At 40.0% G+C, this 21,035-nt stretch overlaps 1 protein-coding gene across 7 annotated transcripts in view; it reads right to left on the bottom strand.

Moving 5' to 3' along the window:
- epha8 (eph receptor A8) overlaps positions 1 to 21,035 on the bottom strand; it is a 124,375-nt gene that overhangs the window by 9,937 nt on the left and 93,403 nt on the right. For 4 of the 7 annotated variants that reach the window (XR_006371009.1, XR_006371010.1, XM_044121415.1 and 1 more), the window contains exons 7-16: positions 19,773 to 19,928; positions 18,034 to 18,456; positions 16,443 to 16,567; positions 14,431 to 14,593; positions 12,135 to 12,267; positions 8,282 to 8,349; positions 7,285 to 7,410; positions 5,954 to 6,139; positions 4,570 to 4,631; positions 2,080 to 2,307 (exon numbers count right to left, since the gene is read on the bottom strand). Coding sequence is in view for 5 of the 7 variants with exons in the window: in XM_044121415.1 (XP_043977350.1) it covers positions 2,080 to 2,307; positions 4,570 to 4,631; positions 5,954 to 6,139; positions 7,285 to 7,410; positions 8,282 to 8,349; positions 12,135 to 12,267; positions 14,431 to 14,593; positions 16,443 to 16,567; positions 18,034 to 18,456; positions 19,773 to 19,928 (1,670 nt within the window). In the remaining 2 variants the exon portion in view is untranslated. The remainder of the gene's footprint in view (positions 1 to 2,079; positions 2,308 to 4,569; positions 4,632 to 5,953; positions 6,140 to 7,284; positions 7,411 to 8,281; positions 8,350 to 12,134; positions 12,268 to 14,430; positions 14,594 to 16,442; positions 16,568 to 18,033; positions 18,457 to 19,772; positions 19,929 to 21,035) is intronic. The other 3 variants (XM_044121416.1, XM_044121417.1, XM_044121418.1) reach the window with 3 other exon arrangements.

The following is a 21,035-nucleotide window of genomic DNA, read 5'->3' as shown; positions in this document are numbered from 1 at the left end:
ACACAGTGACAGTTTCAACAAATATGTAAAAAAAAATCAATTTTTCATAAGAGTTACATAAAGACACAATGAGGGAGACTGATGAAGAGGCTGGAACCTTTCCACATGTTGACATAAACCACCGGCTTGAATGTATTTTATTGATATTTTTGTGTTTGTCCAAAACTAGTAGCTCATAATTGTGAAGTGAAATTTTTCTTCACTTCACAATTTTTCTTTCAGTCTTATTTTTTTGCTATTTTTTCCACTTCTCATTCATGTGAAAAAATGTTTTTTGTGGCGATGGTCACAGGTTGATGGGGTGGAGATTGCTCAGGGTTGAGTTGGTAGTGGTGACGGAAAGATACAAATACAGTCGTTTGTGGTTACATTAAATTATTACGGTGTAATTTACTTAAGCGCTGCAATTCATCTTGCTCCCCTTTGAAGAAAGGTAATTTCTTCAAATTTCGTCTTGCTTCTCTTTAATGATGAAAACCAAACCGAAGTGCTAAACACGAAGGTGTAAAGGCGACACATCTTAACTTTATGCTTCAGCCTGGCTCCGATGCCGCCTTTATCTCCAGAAAATGTGGCGCTTTGGTAAAAGTTTCCTAATCTCCTGGCAGTAATGGGAACTCTATTAATCTCCAAGTATTATCGAGCATTAATTGGAGGTGTGCTGTAATGACGCTGTGCTTTCTCTCTATCGCGCTCTGCCATCCCTCTCCTATCAGGACAGCGCTGAGCTGCTGCTGCTGCTCGTAATCCCTCTGCATTCTGTAATGTGATTGCTGTGCTTAGACAGACTGGGACAAACAAATGCGTTATTTTCATCTGTGCGCTGTTAAGTGATAGAATCGGATTTTGAAAGCTTTTTACTTTTTTCACTTGAAACTCAATACTTTAGTTCTCGATGGGCTGCAGGATTAATACGGAGCTGCTCCCGAGTGAAGCACCTCCACAATCAAGACAATTTTTACTTTGCTCCCACTTTCATATGACTTGATTGAATTTGATTGTATTGCTTCTGTAAAAGTGTATTTGAACCGAACTTTACTTTGTCTTTGTCTTACTTTCTAGGCCAAACGTCAAACTATGAGTTCATTTTTTCTTTTAACAGAGTGAAATGTGTGTGTGTGTGTGTGTGTGTGCGTGTGCGCGGGTGTGTGTGTGTTATCGCCTGCTTCTGTTGTCATTAAGTTTTGTGTCATTTTAAAGTAGATTTAATTAACTTTAATTTTCTTCCAAATTAAAATGACGACACTTTGAAGGATTCCCTGCTGTTTGTCTCAGAACCCTCCCTCTCCTGCTTCAGACTGTCTTCATCAACTTGCTTTAAAATGTGACTTTCAAAGAGTATCCGGTGCATGTCATAGATAAGATGTTTAAAGAATATAATTAAGATCAAATGTTTAAAAACGTAAAATGTACTAAATGAAAGAAGACTAAAGTTTACTCAAACCTAAGATGTTTCACTGTTGAGTGTTTTATTATACTTCTTCTCCACAAACAGCTGCTAAATTCAGAAAATGACCCATAGAAACAACGAGTCCACCATCGTTTTGAAGCCCCCTCTAGCGCAGCGCCCCCTGGCTGTGTCCCTTGGTCTTTATAGGTCTTTCACAAAAATATCCAACAAAATACATTTAAGTTTGTGGTTGTAGCATAAGAACATGTGGCAACATTCAAGGGGTGTGATTACCTCAGCTAACCACTATAAAATAAATACAGATCGTTTAAAATGCCTTATCTAGGAAATGAAAATCAACATCAGTATCAAATATTTTGCCATAGAAATATTTTTCCATTTGTGAACGACTGGAAGGAAACTAGAGAAATCCTGTTTGGAATGAAAATCAGACAGGTTGTTCCATGAAGCAAATAATGGGAAAAAGTTACTTAAAGCAACTTAACACATCAACTGGCTGAACGAGGTAATCTAATTAAAGACTTGATGTTGGTAAATCAAGTCTTTAATGCCTTAACACTGCATTAATAATCAGTTCTTATCTACGTCTTGTCTCTTTTGAGGCCAGGCAATTCATTTGAAAGAATCTCTGAATGTGTGTGAGTGTGTGTTGTTGCATCAATGCTTGCCTCAATGTGAAAACTCACACTGGTGGTGTATGCAGCGTCGGGGTCGTCCTCCAGGACTCTGGACAGGCCAAAGTCAGATACCTTACACACCAGGTTGCTGTTGACCAGGATGTTGCGGGCGGCCAGATCCCGGTGGATGTAGCCCAGGTCGGACAGGTAGGTCATACCTGCCGCGACGCCGCGCAGCAACCCGACCAGCTGGATGACGGTGAACTGGCCATCGTGTCTCTGTGAGAAAGAAGAGGACAGGAGTTGGTTATGGTGCTGCGAAAACGTCTCCGTACCCTCAAAGGCTTGATTAGTTTTGTTCTTTTCTCATACTTGGGTGTTTTAGATCATCAAAAATAGATAAATAAATAAATAATCTGAGCAAAAAGTAGTTTTCAAATTTCATTTATTAAAAAAACTTATCCAGTACAGACTGGTAAAGACCAGCTCCTGGTTCTACACTCTGCTGTGTCCAGAGAGTCTGGACTCTCGGTTGCTTCCTTCCTGGAGGTGTGAACTCTGTTGACGTTTCAAACTTTGCCCCATTTCTAATGTTTAGCTGTGATGTCTGTAATGCATCAGTTTAACGCTATGAGTCTTGTCTCAAACTGTCTTCGCTGTAAGCAGCCATCCTCCACTGTGAAGAGAGAAGAGCTGATCTGAACGAGTCGCTCAGCCTCGAGGCGTTGATGTTAATTTAATCATTTGAAGTGTGACCAACTTGGACCAAACAACTTCCTTCACTTCCTTCTAGAACAGCAGAAAATCTACATCATCGTTCACAACTTCTCCTGTTCCCTGATTGGCCCTGCAGAAATTCAACCAGAGAAATCCACTTCAATGGGAGAAAGTTGAGTCTGTGCAGTAAGGGAGATAAGAATTGAGTGGGAAAGTACAGGAAAGTATCGGTAAGGCTAGGCCCAATGTAAAAACAAAACTAGAACTTTCTTCACCTTAAAACATAAAATAATAATAATAATAATAAATCACGTATTTCAGGTTTCTCAATGATGCCTCTTTACTGCCTGATCTGTAGAATAAGGAAATCACTAAGAAAAAAAGGAGAACCTTCAAGTTCTCACAAGACAGCGAATAATGCCTCAACCTCAAGAAATTCAAGACCAGATAAGAAACAAAGTCATTCTTTAAAAGGTTACAAAACCGCTTATGGTGACGGTCATTAACCACATGACTAAAACAGAAACGTAAGGGGAAGTTTCCAAACAGTGGTCAACCTGGAGTGTAGCTACGACTCATCCAGACAGAAGAACACCGAGCAAAACGTAAAACTAACTGGTCTGCGTTAGGTAGACCAGTTAGGTATGCTAACTGGTCTAGCATACCTAACTGGTCTCAGGTCTTGATTCCTCAATAAGAAACTGGGGAAAACAGATGGGATCTTAGGATCATCTAGACCTGATAAAGAACTATACAAGTACAGAGCATTCACCTTAGGAGGAACTTTGTGCCAGACCCCATCTGGGGTTGATCTGCTCCTTCAGCAACTGGACAACTTGACAGTAATAACAATTAATCAATCAATTAAATAAATCAGGAAATCCTAAAGGAAACTATCCAGCCATCACCAAGTTAACCTAAAGAGCACTTGGAGTGAGCAGCAGGATAGTGAATGTGTTCATGTGTTCAAGTTTTTCATTTCAGTTGGATTGAGCTGATGCAATTCCTGCTCACAAACTAACACATAACACTTATTAGGGGAAAGAAAAAAAAAAGAATGAGTGTGATGATACTGAAAATGAGCCGAGTAGATTTTAATCAAGATAGAGAACACACTAAAGATAAGGCAATAAAGCAGTAATGTCATAAGCTTTAAAGTTTTAATCTAAAGCATTTTCATAGAAGCAAAGACTGAAGCTGATGGAAATTGTAAATGTAACCTGTAAATGAACCTAGTAGAAACAATGCACTTAGAAAGAAATGCCTCTAGTCCTGTCAGAGATCCAACTCTTCACTGGAGTTATTTTCTGCACTTCATGTTTTCTGCTCCCATCTAATGATGATTGTTTGTGCCATACCAGAGGCATAAAACTCTTAAAAGTCCAAATTTCTCCATTTTATTCAAAAGTGTGGTCCATGCTAGTTTGCAATCTCTACATCATAACAACAACATCTGATGAAATCATGCTTAGTCAATTCTCTCAAAACTATTAGGAGGAATCACGCACCCTAGATTATATATATATATATATATATATATATATATATATATATATATATATATTTTTTTTTTTTTTTTTTTTGGGTGGGGGGCAGGGGGGTGGGGTGGCATTTTCTGCTTTTTTTTTCTCAGTTGGAGGGAAACATTCCCACTGGGCTATGATTTCATTGTAACTGGTCACTGGAACAAATGAAGAGTTTTAAGAGGAGGAGAAAAGATTTACATGTGGAGAAAACTTGAATAAAAACAGAGCTGGAGTATAAAAACAGAAAACATTGTTTCAAGAACATGATTATAACAGCTGATTATAAATGAATACCAACCCTCAGGAAGGCATCCAGAGAGCCATTCTCCATGTACTCTGTGATGATCATCACCGGTTTACCTGGACACACACACACACACACACGCACACACACACACACACACACACACACACGCACACACACACACACACACACACACACACACACACACAATATTCAGCCACCTTCATATCTAAAGCTTGTAACGTTCATTAGCACACCTGGTAAAGATGTGCAAAAAGCAGCGATGCACCGATCTACTCTTTCACTTACGATACCAAATCCATCGGGCGAAAACAAACAGCTGAATTAACTTCTTGTTTTAAACTCAGACATAAATGTACTGAATTATAAAGTGACCTGCTGACTGCACCATACAGCACATTTAAATACACCAACAGCTTCACAAGCTTGGTCAAACACGTAAAAACAACTTTAATTTGTTCAGCCAGTGCAGTTAGGAGTAGAACAGCCAAAGGAAAATAAATAATAAAGAAACTGAAATTGACTATCTTGGTCAAACATGTAAAATATAAAGTGCTACAAACCTTTCAACTGGTTCAGAAAGTCATATTAGGGATTCTAAATATAATATAATATAAACAATAAAGCATGACATTGCTCAGAGCACAGAACATAGAAATACGTTAAATAGATCTGACCTTATGGATCGGGAACATTGCCATGATTATTTATCTAGAATTTTATTTTCAACAGTCGTAAAATTGCAGCTCTCCTTCTGTCAACAATCGCCCTAAGACTCCATCCTAACGCAAGGATGGAGTCCTCTCTTGTCTGCTGTCCTGTTGCTATGGATACCTGACCTCAGGAAACTGGCAATATTACTTAAGAGTAACTTAAAGTAAAGTAGCCTTTTTTTAAAAGGTTTTCCAAAAATTGTATTTTCTTTCACTTGCATAAATTGTGTTGAGAGTCTTGGCTTTATTTCTTAAAGTGTCACATTTAGTGAAGACTGTGGACCTTTATTTTTAAATGTACTAAATGCTATCGTGTAAGGTACATGGGAAGGTGATGTGGGAGTGTTCATTTCTAATGACCAGAGCTTTAGCTGCTTTTCAAATGAAGGGCTGATATTTGTCTAACTTCTTCTAGTTGTTGCACTGGATCATAGTTTAGGGATTAGAGAATGATCTCTATTCTGTGCATTCAGAGTCGTTTCAAGCTGTTTTGACAGCCATGTTTTCCTTTTCCTTCCACTTCACAATTATCCACTACTTTGTGTTGGACACAAAATATCCCAATGAAATTTAATACAACAACTTATGGCTTAAATCTGATAAACTGCAAAAGGATTTAAGAGGAAAGACAACCTGTTTGACACACTGAGCACCTTCTGGCTAATATATTGACAAATGGATGGAGTGTTTTGGCGTCAGCGTACTGTGAGTTACCACCCCTTCCAGTCGGATAACGTTTGGATGATCAAACTGGGCCATGATGGACGCTTCAGCTAGGAAGTCCCTCTTCTGTTTCTCAGTGTATCCCGCCTTCAGCGTCTTCAGCGCCACGGGGATGTCTCGTTTCCCAGGAAGCCTCATCCGTCCGTAACACACCTCTCCGAATTCTCCTGAAATCATGACAAAGCGACAGAGGAGTATTTGAAGTGTTCAGTGTCACTTATTGAAACAGAAAATTTCTCCGTTTCAATGAGTGAAACTCTTGGAAAAAATAAACATTAGTTTCTAAGAACATACAGATAAATAACATCTGAGAATTGTGAAGAGTTTGGATGAAGACGTACTGGTACTGATGAGCTGGATGTCAAAAAGACTCCACAAAACCAGTGCACTAAGTGTTGAAATAATACTCTGCAGCTTAAAATACGCAGTACATTGTAACAAGGTTCATATTATGAAATCTGGATTTTAAACATCTCAAACATACTGAATATGGACTCTGATAAGATTGTACCGATTGCAGTTTTCTGGCCGATCGTTGATTACCAATTTTCAAAAAGCCTGCCAATTCTGATTTTGTCCATTACAATTTTTTTTTTTGTCTGAAATGTTGCTAAATATAGCAATAAAGCCCCTGAGTTGGCAACAGTGGGGCGACTGTTGTTAACTGCAAACATGCAGACATGACCTGGTGGGCGGGGCTAACAGTTAAACCTCTCAGGGTAAAGCAGAAGAGAACAGTGGTGGATTTTTAGACCTTTGCTGAGGTAGATAAGATCAGGGGAAAAGATCAGCTACACATGTAAGTATCGGCCGATCACCAGTCTCCTAAAATTAAAGAAATCGGCACCGATAAATCAGTGCATGCCCAGCTTTACCCTCACCATTCTACAACCAGTTTTATGAATGACACTGTCAATTAATTTGCTTTCTAAGGTAAGAGACAGAAATAGACTTAAGGCCTGAGTTTTCACATAACAAATACAGGAGCTAAGTATAACTTGCTTCTTATCTTGCAGTCAGGAGAGCTCTGATTTCCACGTTGTGTGTCTGTGTATAGCTACAGCAGTCATATTGTGGAGCTGACACAGTGTTAGTATTCCCTGCCTGGCTGCTGAGCTGTGACTGACGGCTCCACGCAACGCTCTGATTCCACTCCGCCATCCTCCTCTCTGCTGCACCCTGCAGCCTTTTACACCGGCCAATGATTTTAAGTTAGCCTACTCAATGAGTCTTACTCTGTGTGTGTGTGTGTGTGTGCCTCTTTGTTTGTCTCTGTTTGTGTGTGCGAGCCCATGTTTTTTTTTTTTTTCACCTGAGCCGATAATTTTCTCGATCTTGATCCTGGAAGCTTCAATTTCTCTGGCAAATTCGTGGACCGCCTGGCAGGGGTCCTCGTACGTGTGCGGGTCGATATAGAACCTCGCGTCGGGGAATGACACTAAGATAAACAACATTAGCATTTGGTCACATAGCGGAGGATGGGAGCAGCATCACATCTGAGCCCGAGTCGCTGGAGCGCACCGGGAAAGCCTGATGAAAGGACCGGCAGAGAGACAGAAGGAGAGAACACAAACAGAGAGGGGAGGAGGAGAGTGGCCTCCAGCAAGCACAGGCTGATGAAAGCTGTTTGCTCTGAGGATTTCATTTATTATATGTGGATGAAAATGCAATCCCTTTAAAGGGGCAGTATTATGTAAAATCGACTTTTTTTGAGCTTTACTTCATGTTATTCCCTCATCAAAAACATACCTGAAGTGTTGCCCTCATTTTTTCATGCCTGTTTGAGGAATCCTTTAATATCCATGGCAACCACTCGCTGTACAAAATGCCTGATTGGACCTAGCTCCGCCTTTGAGGCACAGCTCCTCCTCAGAGATGCAGTTTCCAAACTTCTGCTTCACAGAGCAGCCCTCTCCCGCTCAGATCCTTCAGACTAGCCCAGCAGTAATTAGCAAACACCTGGTGGATCTGCACATCTGTTGAGCTCAAAATAAGAGCTACTTCTTAATGAAACACTGGTAAAAATGTTGCTAAAGAGCTAATAATGGAGCCAAGTTGTGATGATTTCCTAGGGACAGAGTTTCAGAAAGAGCAGGAGTTTTTAAAACAACAGAGGGCCAATTTCAAGGTTTTAAATTAGGAAGTCAAACATTTTTAAGTCATACTTATTTGATCTATGCAACTGAAGTTAACATAGTTACTTGATTGTGCTATAAAATGATTATATGCCTGGAAAACACAATACTGCCCCTTTAAGAAATGTGTTGTAATCTGTTACTAGTGACAACTGAGGACTATAGTAAACATACCGTGACCATTCTGGTAATGCATCTTTTCCTCATCGGAGTCCTGGAACGCTTTGCTGTAGCCGCAGTGTCTATACACACACACACGCACACACACACACACGCACGCACGCACCCACGCAGGCACACGCACGCACGCACGCACACACACACACCCACACACACGCACACATAGAGGCACACACAGAAACATACAGAGCGATGAATACAGGACAGCACAGCTACATTTCAAGTATCACAAAAATACATAATTCAAGATCCAAACTGCTGTCTGGGGTTAAACTCCGACTGTGATTCATAACATATTTCCTTTCTTAAAAGGAGACCATAGGAGGATTTGGTTTGTAGCATTCTTCAAATACTCAATGTTTACCAACATTTTGTCTCATCTCAACCCAGTTTTCTGTACCAGCTTGTTTTATGAGCTGGATGTAACAGTTACACCCCTAGTAAGGATTGTTTGTATTTAAAACTGCACTATGCAACTTTTATAAAAATAAAAAATAAAATATATATATATATATATATATATATATATATATATATATATATATATATATATATATATATGTATATAACATAATAGTGGAACTTGTCAATATGTCGTGATAGTTTGATATAAGCCATGAAAAAAATTAAAAAATTGAGATCCTCTGTCTTCTGCCAGTACTAACTAGAAACAACCAATCGGAGCAAGGAGGCGGGTCTTAGCATGGTGGCACCACCCCATGCAGCTCTCTTACTGCTGCATGTAGGATGTTCTGTCATGAATGCTAAGACTAGTTAGCATGGCCACCAATGATGGTGGATGAATAGTTTGTCTGCAATGCCATTAGCACATTTAGCAGCAAGTACATGATTTGATTGACAGCACTAAGCCCCTCCTCCTCTGATTGGCTGTTTTTGGTTGGGAGCAGCTCATAGAGGTGGAGGAGATGGATCTTTTCACAGATTATGTGTTTCGCAACATGCTGTCACGACATGGTGGCAGTTTCAACACATCTATTATTTTTTTTTTAGAGATGTTACATACTGCAACTCAGAAGAAAAAAAAACTTGTATGAATTATTTACTAAAAAGAATTTTAAAAGCAGACAGGAGAACTTGTTCACTCAAACACACAGAGGTTGCCAACAGATGCCTTGTTTCTGCACACGTCCTCATTTACATGTACGGCACTTAGATGCAGAAAGTTTCAGGTCCTTTTCTTGTCCTGTTGTTTCTGTCTTTTTGGAGATTAAGGAACATTTTAAATATGCAAGGAACCTTTGGAAAAACAGTGTAAAACTGTTAGAACATAAAACCTCCTTGATGACAACTTGCTTTCATTTATTTGCAGTTATGAACTGAGAGCTGGCAGCCTGCTGTTGGCAGTCTGAGGGAGCTTTTTGTTAGTTCATGGACCAGAAGTCCATTTTCCTTCCCACCAGCATAAGTGATGCAGTTATTCATCGATCCCTCTGACTGGCAGCATGTGGTGCGTCTGCTAAACTGGACCAATCTAAAAACCGTGCCTTGGTTTGAATAACATCCTTATGTCCTCTGAGTTATAGTAGATTTCTTTCCTCTAACAAAGTTAATTTAATAAACATAATATGCATAAAACTGAGAACCAGTTCAGGTAATTAATTGTAATTATTTGCTACAAATCTAAGTTGTAAGAAGGAGACATTAGAGTAAAAAGGAGAAGGAGGAGGAGGCTGATGGCGGGCGTGGAAACACTGGAAGGTAGTAATTAAATTCACAATGAGTTGGGAAATTAGTTGTGTGAGAAGAAAGAAATGGATAGATCTCGAACCTCTTTCATCCTTTACAACTCATTAAGTCCAGCTCCATGAAAGCGGTAGTAAAAGTGTTTGCCGTTGATTATCAGGGGTGTAACAGTACATCTAGATCATCAGACAAGATTATACCCAATACTGGACTCACAGTGCAGGACAAGACACAAAACATTTTTGGGGAAAAACTGAGAATAATCCTTTGGATTTTTCACAAAATTTGACATCACAAACTGTGCAAAGAACATAATCAACATAGTATAGTCCAGATGTTTCTGTATGTGGGTTTTTATGCTTGTCAAATTATTTTGCCCCTTCCACAAGGTTTCTACAGGCAGGAAGATTCATGAATCTCAATCTGAAATCACAAACTGTGTATCAAAGAATCTTTAGTCCAGCTTGGATTTTATCAGTCTATGCACTTTTAACTTTAAACTAGAGACAATCAAATGCAGCACAGACTGATTAAAAAGTTTGACATAGCCCTTTAGTTTACGTGAAACCCCAAAGCAGACCTTAGACTTTAATGATATTATTGTCACAGTGCATTCAATCAGTTTTTCACTCTGTTAGCTTTTATTTCCATCTCTGTCAATTTTTGGTATTATTTTTGTTGCAATTCCAAATCTTCATTGGCTGGGTTTAGAATCTATAGACACAATGTAATGAAGTTACAATGTTTTTAAAAAAAAAAAATAATTTCATAATTAATTATTTGTACTCTTTAAGTTTCATTGAGTGACCTAATGTCACCTCAACACCTTGTTTCCTTTTTCACAGTCTTCATTTGTTGAGCAAAAATAAGATTAACTAATAGCTAAAATGATTTTTAATATGAATTTCCAATGCAGAAGTCCAATGTCATCTGTAAATAAAAGCCACAACAATTTTTTCTATTTGTGTTTTTTTTTTTTTTAAACAGAGTTGCTAGGGAAAAAAAACAAAACATAGTGGCAAAGTTGCTAAGTTGGCAACTGTGAGGCCAAAGTTGCAGTTGTTAGTTATGGAAGCCAATAAACACAACAGGGAAAACTCAAAAGTTACTTTCCTACTTTTTGAATGTAGGCAGTGTGTCAAGCTGAAAGGACACACTTTATGTTTTCATAGTAGAAACTTACATCAGATTAAGTCACATTGTGATAGCAATGGAACGATGGCCCACAAGAGAAAAGCTACGTTCACACAACAGGTAAATGCAACCCATATCTGACACTGGCAGTCTGAACGACCCGATTTTAATCTTCTCACCCCCCCAAAAAACAATCTGACCTGTGCCACTTCTATAGTGGTATCTAAATCAGATGTGTATCCAATTGTTTGCAAGGAGCCTGCAGTCTGAACGGTCAGGTTGCATTTAATCCAACTTTCATGTTCTCGGTGTGAGACGAGTCATAATTCTGCAGCAGAAGAAGTAAGACGCAGGAAATCCAGATGCAAACAATGGCTGAAAATTAGAATGATGAAAGAAGTCTGTGTCAGTGAAGTGCATCACATCCCAACCTCACCACTGTTGGCTCTGACCACACATCCAGACAGACTTCTCTACAGAAGCTGCGGTCAATGCTCCACTAAAAGCTGCTGTGATTTCCTTTCATCAGTTTCCTTCGTCTTGTTGTGATCTTGTGGCCATGCTGTCGTCTCCCACTGCTCAACGGCTTTAAATTTAATCAGTATAAGATGGTGTCCATGACTGTGTCATGTCTATGTTGCCGGTCTTAAACTGTTCACACAGAAGTCAGATTGCAGCCGCATTTAATTAGTAGTATGAACAAATACATAAAACAAGTCAAATTTCAGCAAGAAATTTGGAATAGAGCAGGAAGACCTGCTGTGTGAACGTAGCCACACTCAAACTATATTAAGGACCTCAGTGTTTAAACAACGCATCAATCCAGAGGGATTGATGCGTTGTTAAAGATCCTACTTAAAGATCGTCATTTCAATTTTGCAGCATCTCTCATTTTACTTGCAGCCAATGACTCCTGTGGCCAAACAAGGCGTCATTTATAAAGTGACACACAGAACATTCGATCAAACACACGAAGAGAGACAGTAGCATAAGAAAGTGTTCCACACACAGCAGCGACGGGTAGTGTGGTAAAGTGTAGCCTTGCCGTTTCCTGCAGATGATGATGGCCAGGAAGGCGACCAGGCCGGACACCAGGGCCAAGGAGATCCAGATGATGGTCATGGTGTTGTAACGCAGAGGAGCTGCAGAGACACAGACAGCCGGCGTTTAGCTGAGGAGAGGCTGCAACGGTCGACAGGTTACTGTTTACGCCGACGCTGGTGAAGACAGGTAGGTGTTTGAGTTTAATAAGAGTCTCAGAACTTTCTAATTACCTTGTGTTTGACTTTGAATGTTTGTCAGCAGCATTATGACTGCTTGCTGTTCTCCCTGGTAATTAAGTCTGTACTTACAGTAGAACTCCTAAACTGCAACACGGTTAAAGAGAAGAAAATACAAACTAAACAAGCAGATGGAACCAAGTAGATTACAGTCTGTTTATGGCAAAATATAAACAGAAGCAGAAAAAAAAAGAACATTCTTTAATCTGGGTGGACCTGGCTTGTCATCGATTCTCAAATACATCTTGGTTATTCTAATGCATCATCTTTCCTAGATCTAAAGCGATCCATTGTAGTGCTGGCTGTATGATTACCGCAGATGTCCTGTTGGAAGATCAGGTTTTCTGACAGCTTTTCTTGGCTTCATCCACCTTCCTTTGGTTGGTGTTTCCAGGGTTACGTACTGTATGGTGTAGTTTTGCAGTTGTGCTTTACTCGTTCTGTTTTTGGATGCCAAACTTGAACATCACACTGTTCAAGTTTGGGATATTGCTTTATAACTTAACTCTGCTTTAAATGTCTGCACAACATTCTCCCCTAACCTGTCTGGTCTGCCTCTTGGTCTTCATGAGGACGTCAGTTCATTGACGATTTTTTATCTTTAATTACTCAAATCAGCCTCTGTGGTCTATACCATAAAGTTCCAACAAAATAAATTGATGTTTGCTAGCTCAAAAGGGACCATTCAGAACAGCAGTTCTGTTTCTGCTCTCTGAAATAACTAAAAGTGTTAGTCCAGGCAGTAATGGGGCTACTTAGCATTTTATTCATGATCTATGGTGCTTATTGATTGGACAGCATGTTGCCTCCTCGGCTCTCTGATGGCCTGTTGGCTTCAGAGCCAGAAAATGAGAATGAATCAGTATCTCTAAAAGGAAGATAAGCTGGGAGTCCCACCATGCAGGAGTTGGAGTTTTACAGACCGACAGTCTGCCACATCCCATATTATGGAAATTGGTTATTTTAATAAAATAAAAATACATAATAAATCTTTGTAGTAGAATTATGTTGTTCTCTCTCAGATGGAGTGCCCCATTAAGAGCAATAAAAAAAAAAAAAAGGAAAACAACTCAGTATTGAGGAGCTGAGTTGAGAGGAGAAACCACAGTTGTTTACGAAACAGGGCCGGCCCGAGCCTTTTTGAGGCCCTAAGGAGGGGCCCCCTATACCAACATGTCAACACCAGATGCTTTATCATTCCTAAGCTACTCTATCTGTACATATCCACCATTATTAGCATAATTTGTAATTAGCTTACATCATACCAGTGTTATTATGGCTGTTGATTTTTAACTTACAGGAGCTACAAACAAAAAAATTATGAAGAGATTAACCATTATTTGTGTAACCACTATAAAAAAATATAGAAATTGCTTTTCTATGTGTAATAGCATTTAATTTGTACTATTCAATGTTAGTACAAATTAAATGCTATTTAATTTAATATATATATATATATATATATATATATATATATATATATATATAATACATTTATTTATTTATTTTGAACATACACAGAAAAGCAAAAAAGATGAAAAAAATAATTACAATTAAAAGAAATTATCATGCCCAATTGACATGCAATTTTACATTACATATAAATTTACATAAAATAAATTTAGTAAGGGGCACCAAGTTAGGGTGCCCCTTAATTAGGACACCCTGGTGATCCCAAGCAGTCGCTTAACTCGCAATATGCCTTGGGCCGGCCATGATTGACACAGTCACCGAAACCCAAACCTCTTTTTCATAATCTAAGTCAATATTCCATATCTGTCCAGAGATTTTATTAAATTTCAGCTCATTTTTAGAGTATAGCTCCAAAAGATAACAATAAATTTAAGGTAGCAGTAGAAATATATCTTACTACACTGTTTACCCCCCATTCTCATGATGACCTGAAAACTGTCTGCATCAAACTCCAACATGTGTTTTTTCAGACTGCATAGGGAAACTGAATTTTAAAGAAAGTCAAGAATGGCTCCCAGTGTCAGGCCAGTCCAGCGGCTGAGTTCCGGTCACCTGCTTTTCCAGTCTGGATCTCGACGTTCTGGCTGAAGCGTCCGCAGCCTGCTGACGTTCTGGCCCGAACCTGGAAGATGTACTTTGTCCCCGGCTTCAGCCCCGACACAAGAGCACTAGTGTTTCTAGTTTTTAGGGTGGAGTAACTCTGCTCTTCATTGTCCTGTCAGACAAACAGAAAAATAAACTCAAGGTTGCAGAAATTTGGCTTGAGTGTCACTATTTTGAACATATTGCACGTTCATGTGAAAACAGAAGATAGTTGAGACTTTCAGTGATAAGTTAGAGGACTAAAAGTTTGGTCTTAGTGATACTTTTTGAAACTAAAAAGTACAGAGATAAATCAAAATAACCCTACAACAGATTTCCTTTTAGATATTGTAACCATAAATACAATGTCCTTCTTTTCTCAGAAGGTTCACTCTTGTAGTCTTGGTTTACTCTCTGGTAGTGGATCATTGTTAAAGGAAGCAAAACGTTCAACAAAACCAAAAACAAAAGGTATAATGACACTACATCAGAAAATAAACAGTTGGAAAAGAATCCACAATAAATTCTTGTGTACAAAACTGATTTTTTTTGTCACTTATGTAATATTTTGTATAATGATTACATCCTGGAAAAGTAATATAAAGTATATTAAAACGAATCCTTAGGAGCCCAAAAATGCCAGGGATAAACGTCTATTCAGTACACTTCTCTAGAGAAGACTCTTAATACAATCTGGATTAAAAATCCAGTTAATTATTCCTGTCACTGCTATCCTCACTTTGTAGAGGCAGAGCGGGTTAAACAGTTACAAGAGGTGCTAGTGAGCTCCAAAATGAATGACTCATGCGTCTTTAGCAGGGATTTTGTCTTCATCGTGCTCAGCTAATGAGGAGCAGCAACGGACCACCGCCCTCCACATGACTCTGATTTGTTCTGTGAAGTTCTAGAGAAACCTTGAGAATACACACTGCTGACTGGTCCACTTAAAATCCTCACACACACACACACACGCGCAAAAGTGTCAGCCTCTGGGTGAAGATTAAGACGCAGAGCAAGAGACAAGCTAATCCTTCAGCCCTCCCCACACCAACCTGCTTGTTTGGCTATGAGACAGCAGGCTCCCTGGCCGCTCCTTCTGCAATTAGATGATTCCTATCGCCGCACGCACAAACACACAGACACACACACGCTCGGAGCAATTAGCTGATTGTGAGGTTTATGTGCCCAACAGCCGCTCGCTGTCACTGTCACTTCTGCTAAGTTGAAATCCACACTGCCTCGTCCTCCCTGTTCCTCTGCCTCTCGACCCCCATTTCCTTTCAATTAGTGGATCTGCCACCAGGATCTTTCTCCTGGACTGGCTTGTCCGCTCCCTATCCGATTGCCACGGCTTGAATCTCCACTCAGATCTGTCTCTGGGCCTTCCAGCACAATGAGTTTACGGGTTTCAAGCTGCAGTACGTAGCTTTTATAAAAACATTTTATTTTTTTACATATTTATTGAAACTGTCAATATGTCATGACAGGATGGTGTGAGACATAATCTACTAAAACAGAGCTGGGCCTTCTCCCTGAGCTCCCAATGCTAACTAGAAATAACCAATGAGAGCAAGGAGGAGGGTCTTAGTGCTGTCAGTCATCACTTTGTCTCTACTGGCTCTTCCAGGATTCCTGTGTATCCAGAATCTCACAGGATGATGCAGCCACCACCATGTTTCTCCAAGAGGAACAGCTGAGAGACGTTCAAAGATCCACATGACGTTTCTCATGTTGTTTCCAGGTTACATTTTGGTCACGTGATCTGACCAGGGCACCTTTTACCAAATATTTGCTCTGTCCTTTCAATGGCTTCTGTCAAACTGCAATCAGCAAAAACCACCGTTCCCTCCAAATAATTATGCAGCCCTTTGAGTTGGTCTTTCAATCATAAATGGAGTTTATAGCATGACAAAAAGGACTAAAAAGACTTTTTCAAATCAGTATTTTTTTGTTGTCGCTGTGTGCGACTGTTAGCTCAATACCTTCTCATAGTATTTGAGGTCGTACTCTAGGATGACTCCGTTGGGCTGGTCGGGTTCATGCCACATCAGAGTCACGCTGTTCTGACTGGCGTTCTCCTGGCGGATGGATAACACTTCCGATGGGGCTGCAGAGCAAACAGGGCAGATCAGGATGCAGGAAAAGACCGACAAACAGTGTTTACCGCGATTCAACACACAGCTCCTGCTGGGATCATGTTAATGCCCCGCTAGGCAGAACATGAAAATTATCTCAGTGACAGACAGCTCAAACCAGTACAAAACGTAATGTTTGTTAGATACCTGTCTGAATCTGAAACCCTCATCAGCAGCAGAATATTGTCTCACTTCCAGAAGAGCTACAGAATGGACATTAATTATTCATGTAGATGTTTTCAAACCCCTGAAGGTTTTGACTGGGACGTGGTTTTCTTCAGCAGATAAAGATAAATGGTTTAAATGCTCATTAGTTTGAATGTAAATCATTTTAAATGAGCGATTCAAAATGTAAACAAAGTCTGAGTGTGATTATTTGCAGTCCAATAATTGCTGGGAGGAAACTAAAAATGTAACATTTCACATTTTTGAAACACAAAAGCACTCCTCTGCTGTGTAGGATTATGCAGGAACACAACAATATTTATAAAACTGCTCTGGTTAAGGAAAAGTAGAGAATACAGGACGTGCTAAAAGTTAGCTGGGCGTTCATATCTGCAACCTCACCTTTCTTTTTCTCTCATTCGCTCTGTTGTCATATAACTTTTTGTTCAGCTTAAAGCTAGCTTCAGGTTAGCTTCAGGTTAGCTTAAGGTTAGCTTCTGGCTAGGTCTGAACACATGGTCGAGTTTTATGACTGTGTCCCAAAGTGGCGGACTCACCTGAGTCTTGATATCATTCATTCATCTGATTTGATCCCCATTGTCTCATTAAGTATATGTATTCCTTTTGTCTTTTCTATCAGTATCTAGATTGCATCTCGGTAGTTAGAGAAAGGTTATGTACAGGATAATTCAGCTGTAAAGTTAGACTATCATGTTTACAAATTCTCAGACTTAATTGGAAATAAGCATTCTAGTGATCATTCCTTGTTGTGCTAAGAGTTCAGAGATTATTCCTTCACGAGAAACTGAGCTTGACTTACGATTGAGGAAATAATTTATTGTGCCTCGATACAAATAAAGAAACTTTAACTTCACTAACAATTTCACTTATAATAAATAATTAATCTTAAATATTAAAAAAGTACATAAGCCAAATTTTACCCTTCCTTGAGTCATTTTATTAGGAAGTATCACTACTCTTACTCTTACAGTGAGTAACCTCACGGAATGAAAAACAATGTTTTGACCAAAAATTCACCAGACACAGACCTGCAAGTTTTGTTAAAGTTGTATAAGTTTTTTAAATGAAAAAAAAAACTGATTTGGAAAAATTTTCTTTTGCCTGATTTTGTTATTTTTTTGTTACTTATACAAAGTACTGTCACTTTGATCCCTAAAACAGCAAAGTTTCCACTGTTGAGTACTCTGCTCAATACTGGAGGTTAACTCCAAAGTGTTTGTGTGACTCCATATGTTTCCGTCATGAACCCTACCTGCCTGGTTTGTTGTGATGTTGACCACAGTATACGGTGAAGCCTCGTTGCTCAGGTGTGTCACAGCATTCGTGGCCAGGATGCGGAAGGAGTAGTTGGTGTGGGCCACCAGGTTGAGCACCGTCACCCGGGACTCCGTCAGACCGCTCTGGCGAGGAATGAATCGGACCGCGGCGCTGCCGGAGCGCTCCACGATGCCCCCACCGCCCAGCCCGATGCTGGCCCCACCGCCCACCTTCCCCCCACTGCTGCCTCCGGGGGAAGCTGTGCAGTCCTCACAGGGCCCGTCCCCTGAGCACCTCTGGCACAGTATGCTGTACTGCAGGTCGCTGCGTCCCCCGGTGTCCAGCGGCCGATCCCACTCTAAGACCACAGACGTGCCGTTGACTGAGGAGATGACGTTCACTGGAGCGGATGGAGGGCCTGGACAAAGAAAGAGAGATTTACCAAAGGCTCAGTCTGAGGTTTCCTCCTGGTGACCGGAGGGAGAGTAAAGTGTGATTAGTCCTTTTAATTTTTGATATATCTGAAACAATGCCAAACTGATTTTCTCCTTTTGCTTTACACTGCTGTCATTTTATTTTTAGGCAGTTATTAGACATGGTGGCGAAACCTGAAACTGGTGCCGCAGCAAGTTACTCATTTGGTTGTTGCTAGGTGACCAAAGAGCGAGTGAATCCATTGATGCCACCAACCTTGCTTAGCTGACTGTGAGAGTTTAAGCAGCTGAAGCCTTCCCTCTGCCTACATCCCCCAGAATGCTGTGCAGTTCTATATTGGAGTTCAGTGAAGTAAACAAAAATTCTTTCAATGATGTTGATCATCTGTCTATCGCAATATTTGTTGTTACTGATTTGTTGCCCAGCCCTAGTGAAAAGTATTTGCCACTCTATAGATTTCTTTTGTTTCTATTGGATCCTTCAATTCACACTAATTTTATGACCAAACAAACCTGAGAAAATGAAAATATAATAATTTATTTGACACTCTTAGTAGTGGCTATTTCTCAGTCAGTCTGAGATAATAATATGATTTGGATAGTTTCATCATTTGAAAACATTTCTTTTGTATTTACTCAGCTTATCTTCATTGGAAAATCCGATTTATAAATTGTCAAATCTGTGCAATAAAAAGCAAAAACAGAATCAATCTGTAAGGGTTTGATACTTTTTTCACAGCTCTATAGATTAAGCACATTTACAAATTCCACATCTGTTTTGATAGTACACAAATGTTTCGCCCAGTCTGGCTACATCTACAGGAGACCGCTGCCGGGAAACTCACCGTATATTCAAATGATGATTGGGAAAACAATTAAAGGCACTGGCCCATACCTTGAGTCAGCTGTAGTTGTCATGCCAGGCCACTGGATGGTGCTGTGATTTTAGCATGTCACTGAATGCGCATGTGCTTTTAACCCTCAGTTTTCACCTCACTGTAAACGGTAACCTGTCTCCCATGAATGAAGTGCTGCTGTAACATATATTCCCTACTCAAAGTTGTGTTAAACTCAACAAGTTAAGTAGCCCTGCACAATGCCTGCTGCCATTGTTTTGGTTTTCTTCCTGTGTGTGCACAGGCAGCCATACGTTCTGCGCTTTTCACACTTTTGAAGTTCTCTGCACCTCCGTAGAAAAGTTTCACTCTAAAACCTGGTTTCAAAAAGTGCCGGTGTGACAGACTCTGATCCGGTCACCGGTGTAAAGGTGTACAGTATGTGTGTGTGTGTGCGTCCTTACGTGAGCAGGGTGCTGCTGGCGGGTCATCTGCCGCCCTGTAGTAGTTGGAGTCACAGGGGCAGGAGACGGCGGCTCTGGTCTCCGAGTGGCTGTGTTGGGGACATTTCCCACAGGGGCCGTCGCCTGCCACCGGCTTATAGAAACCCACCTCACAGGCTGCACAGGGACAGAGAAAACAGCCAGATGCTCACCAATCCAATGTGTTTATTAGCACATCAACTAAATCAAACAATATCGTCAAACCTAACTCCAAATCATCCATCTGAAGATATATGGCCATCTGCCCCCAGCCACTGAGTGTAATGTATAATTACCAGCTTATAACGGCAGAAACTTCACAGCAGAGATGAAAGCCATTCTTGGCTTTCAGATTTGAGCTGAAAATATCCTGAACTGTTGATGCTCCCAGTGAGACCATCAGAATCCAGCACAAGCTTCAACGCTGTTCAGCTTCTCTGATACATATTCACTTTTAACTCTGCACTTATTAATAATGGAGGGCTTGCTGATAAATATATTCTCTTTCCAGGCAGCTAATAGGCTTTTGCAATGGTAGATGGGGCAGATGTGGAGCTGCTTACACAGAAAAACAGCAGTAGCAGACAACTTTATCAGCTTGCTCTCCCCCTCACCAGCTAATTTATGCTCCCCCTTAAATACATGTGCTGTCTTACAGACAGGGTGCCGGCCTCCTTGTTGTCTTGTGAAGTTTATAGACGGCAGCCTTACCCGTTCTGGTTTAAAGTCAGAAAGAGGAACTGCAAAATTGGATGACCAAGATTTCAGCTCATTCAATTCAGTTTATTTATGCAGCACCAATCGACAGCAAAAAAAAAAAAAAACAACAACGAATGAATCTAGTGTGAACATAAAAATATATTTAAACATTGCCAATTTGATACAGTTGGTAACAAATACACACTCGGCATCAATGGCATACATTTTAATTGGATCTTTGTTATTAAACAACGGAAGTTCATCTTAATATTTAAATAATTTTCTGCCTGAGGAAACCCAGATGTTTACATTGAGTCCTTTGACTTGAGTGAGTTTAAAGCAACAGTGGCTTCATGCAGAAATCCTGCATGCTAAGCAAGAATGTAGCAACAGTGGGAAGGAAAACTGCCCCTATCACAGTGAGAAACATTCAACAAAACTTTGGTCATTCTGAGCTGTAATCTGCTACAACCAACTGGAGTTTTAAGGCTGTTTTCACAGCTGACAGTCTGGAAAACTTGGTTTTATTGGGGACAAAGTCTCAAC

Source organism: Gambusia affinis, linkage group LG07 (assembly GCF_019740435.1).
Source record: "Gambusia affinis linkage group LG07, SWU_Gaff_1.0, whole genome shotgun sequence".
Lineage (NCBI taxonomy): Eukaryota > Metazoa > Chordata > Actinopteri > Cyprinodontiformes > Poeciliidae > Gambusia > Gambusia affinis.
The sequence above is the reverse complement of the archived record's forward strand: the minus strand, read 5'-3'. Positions and strand labels throughout refer to the sequence as shown.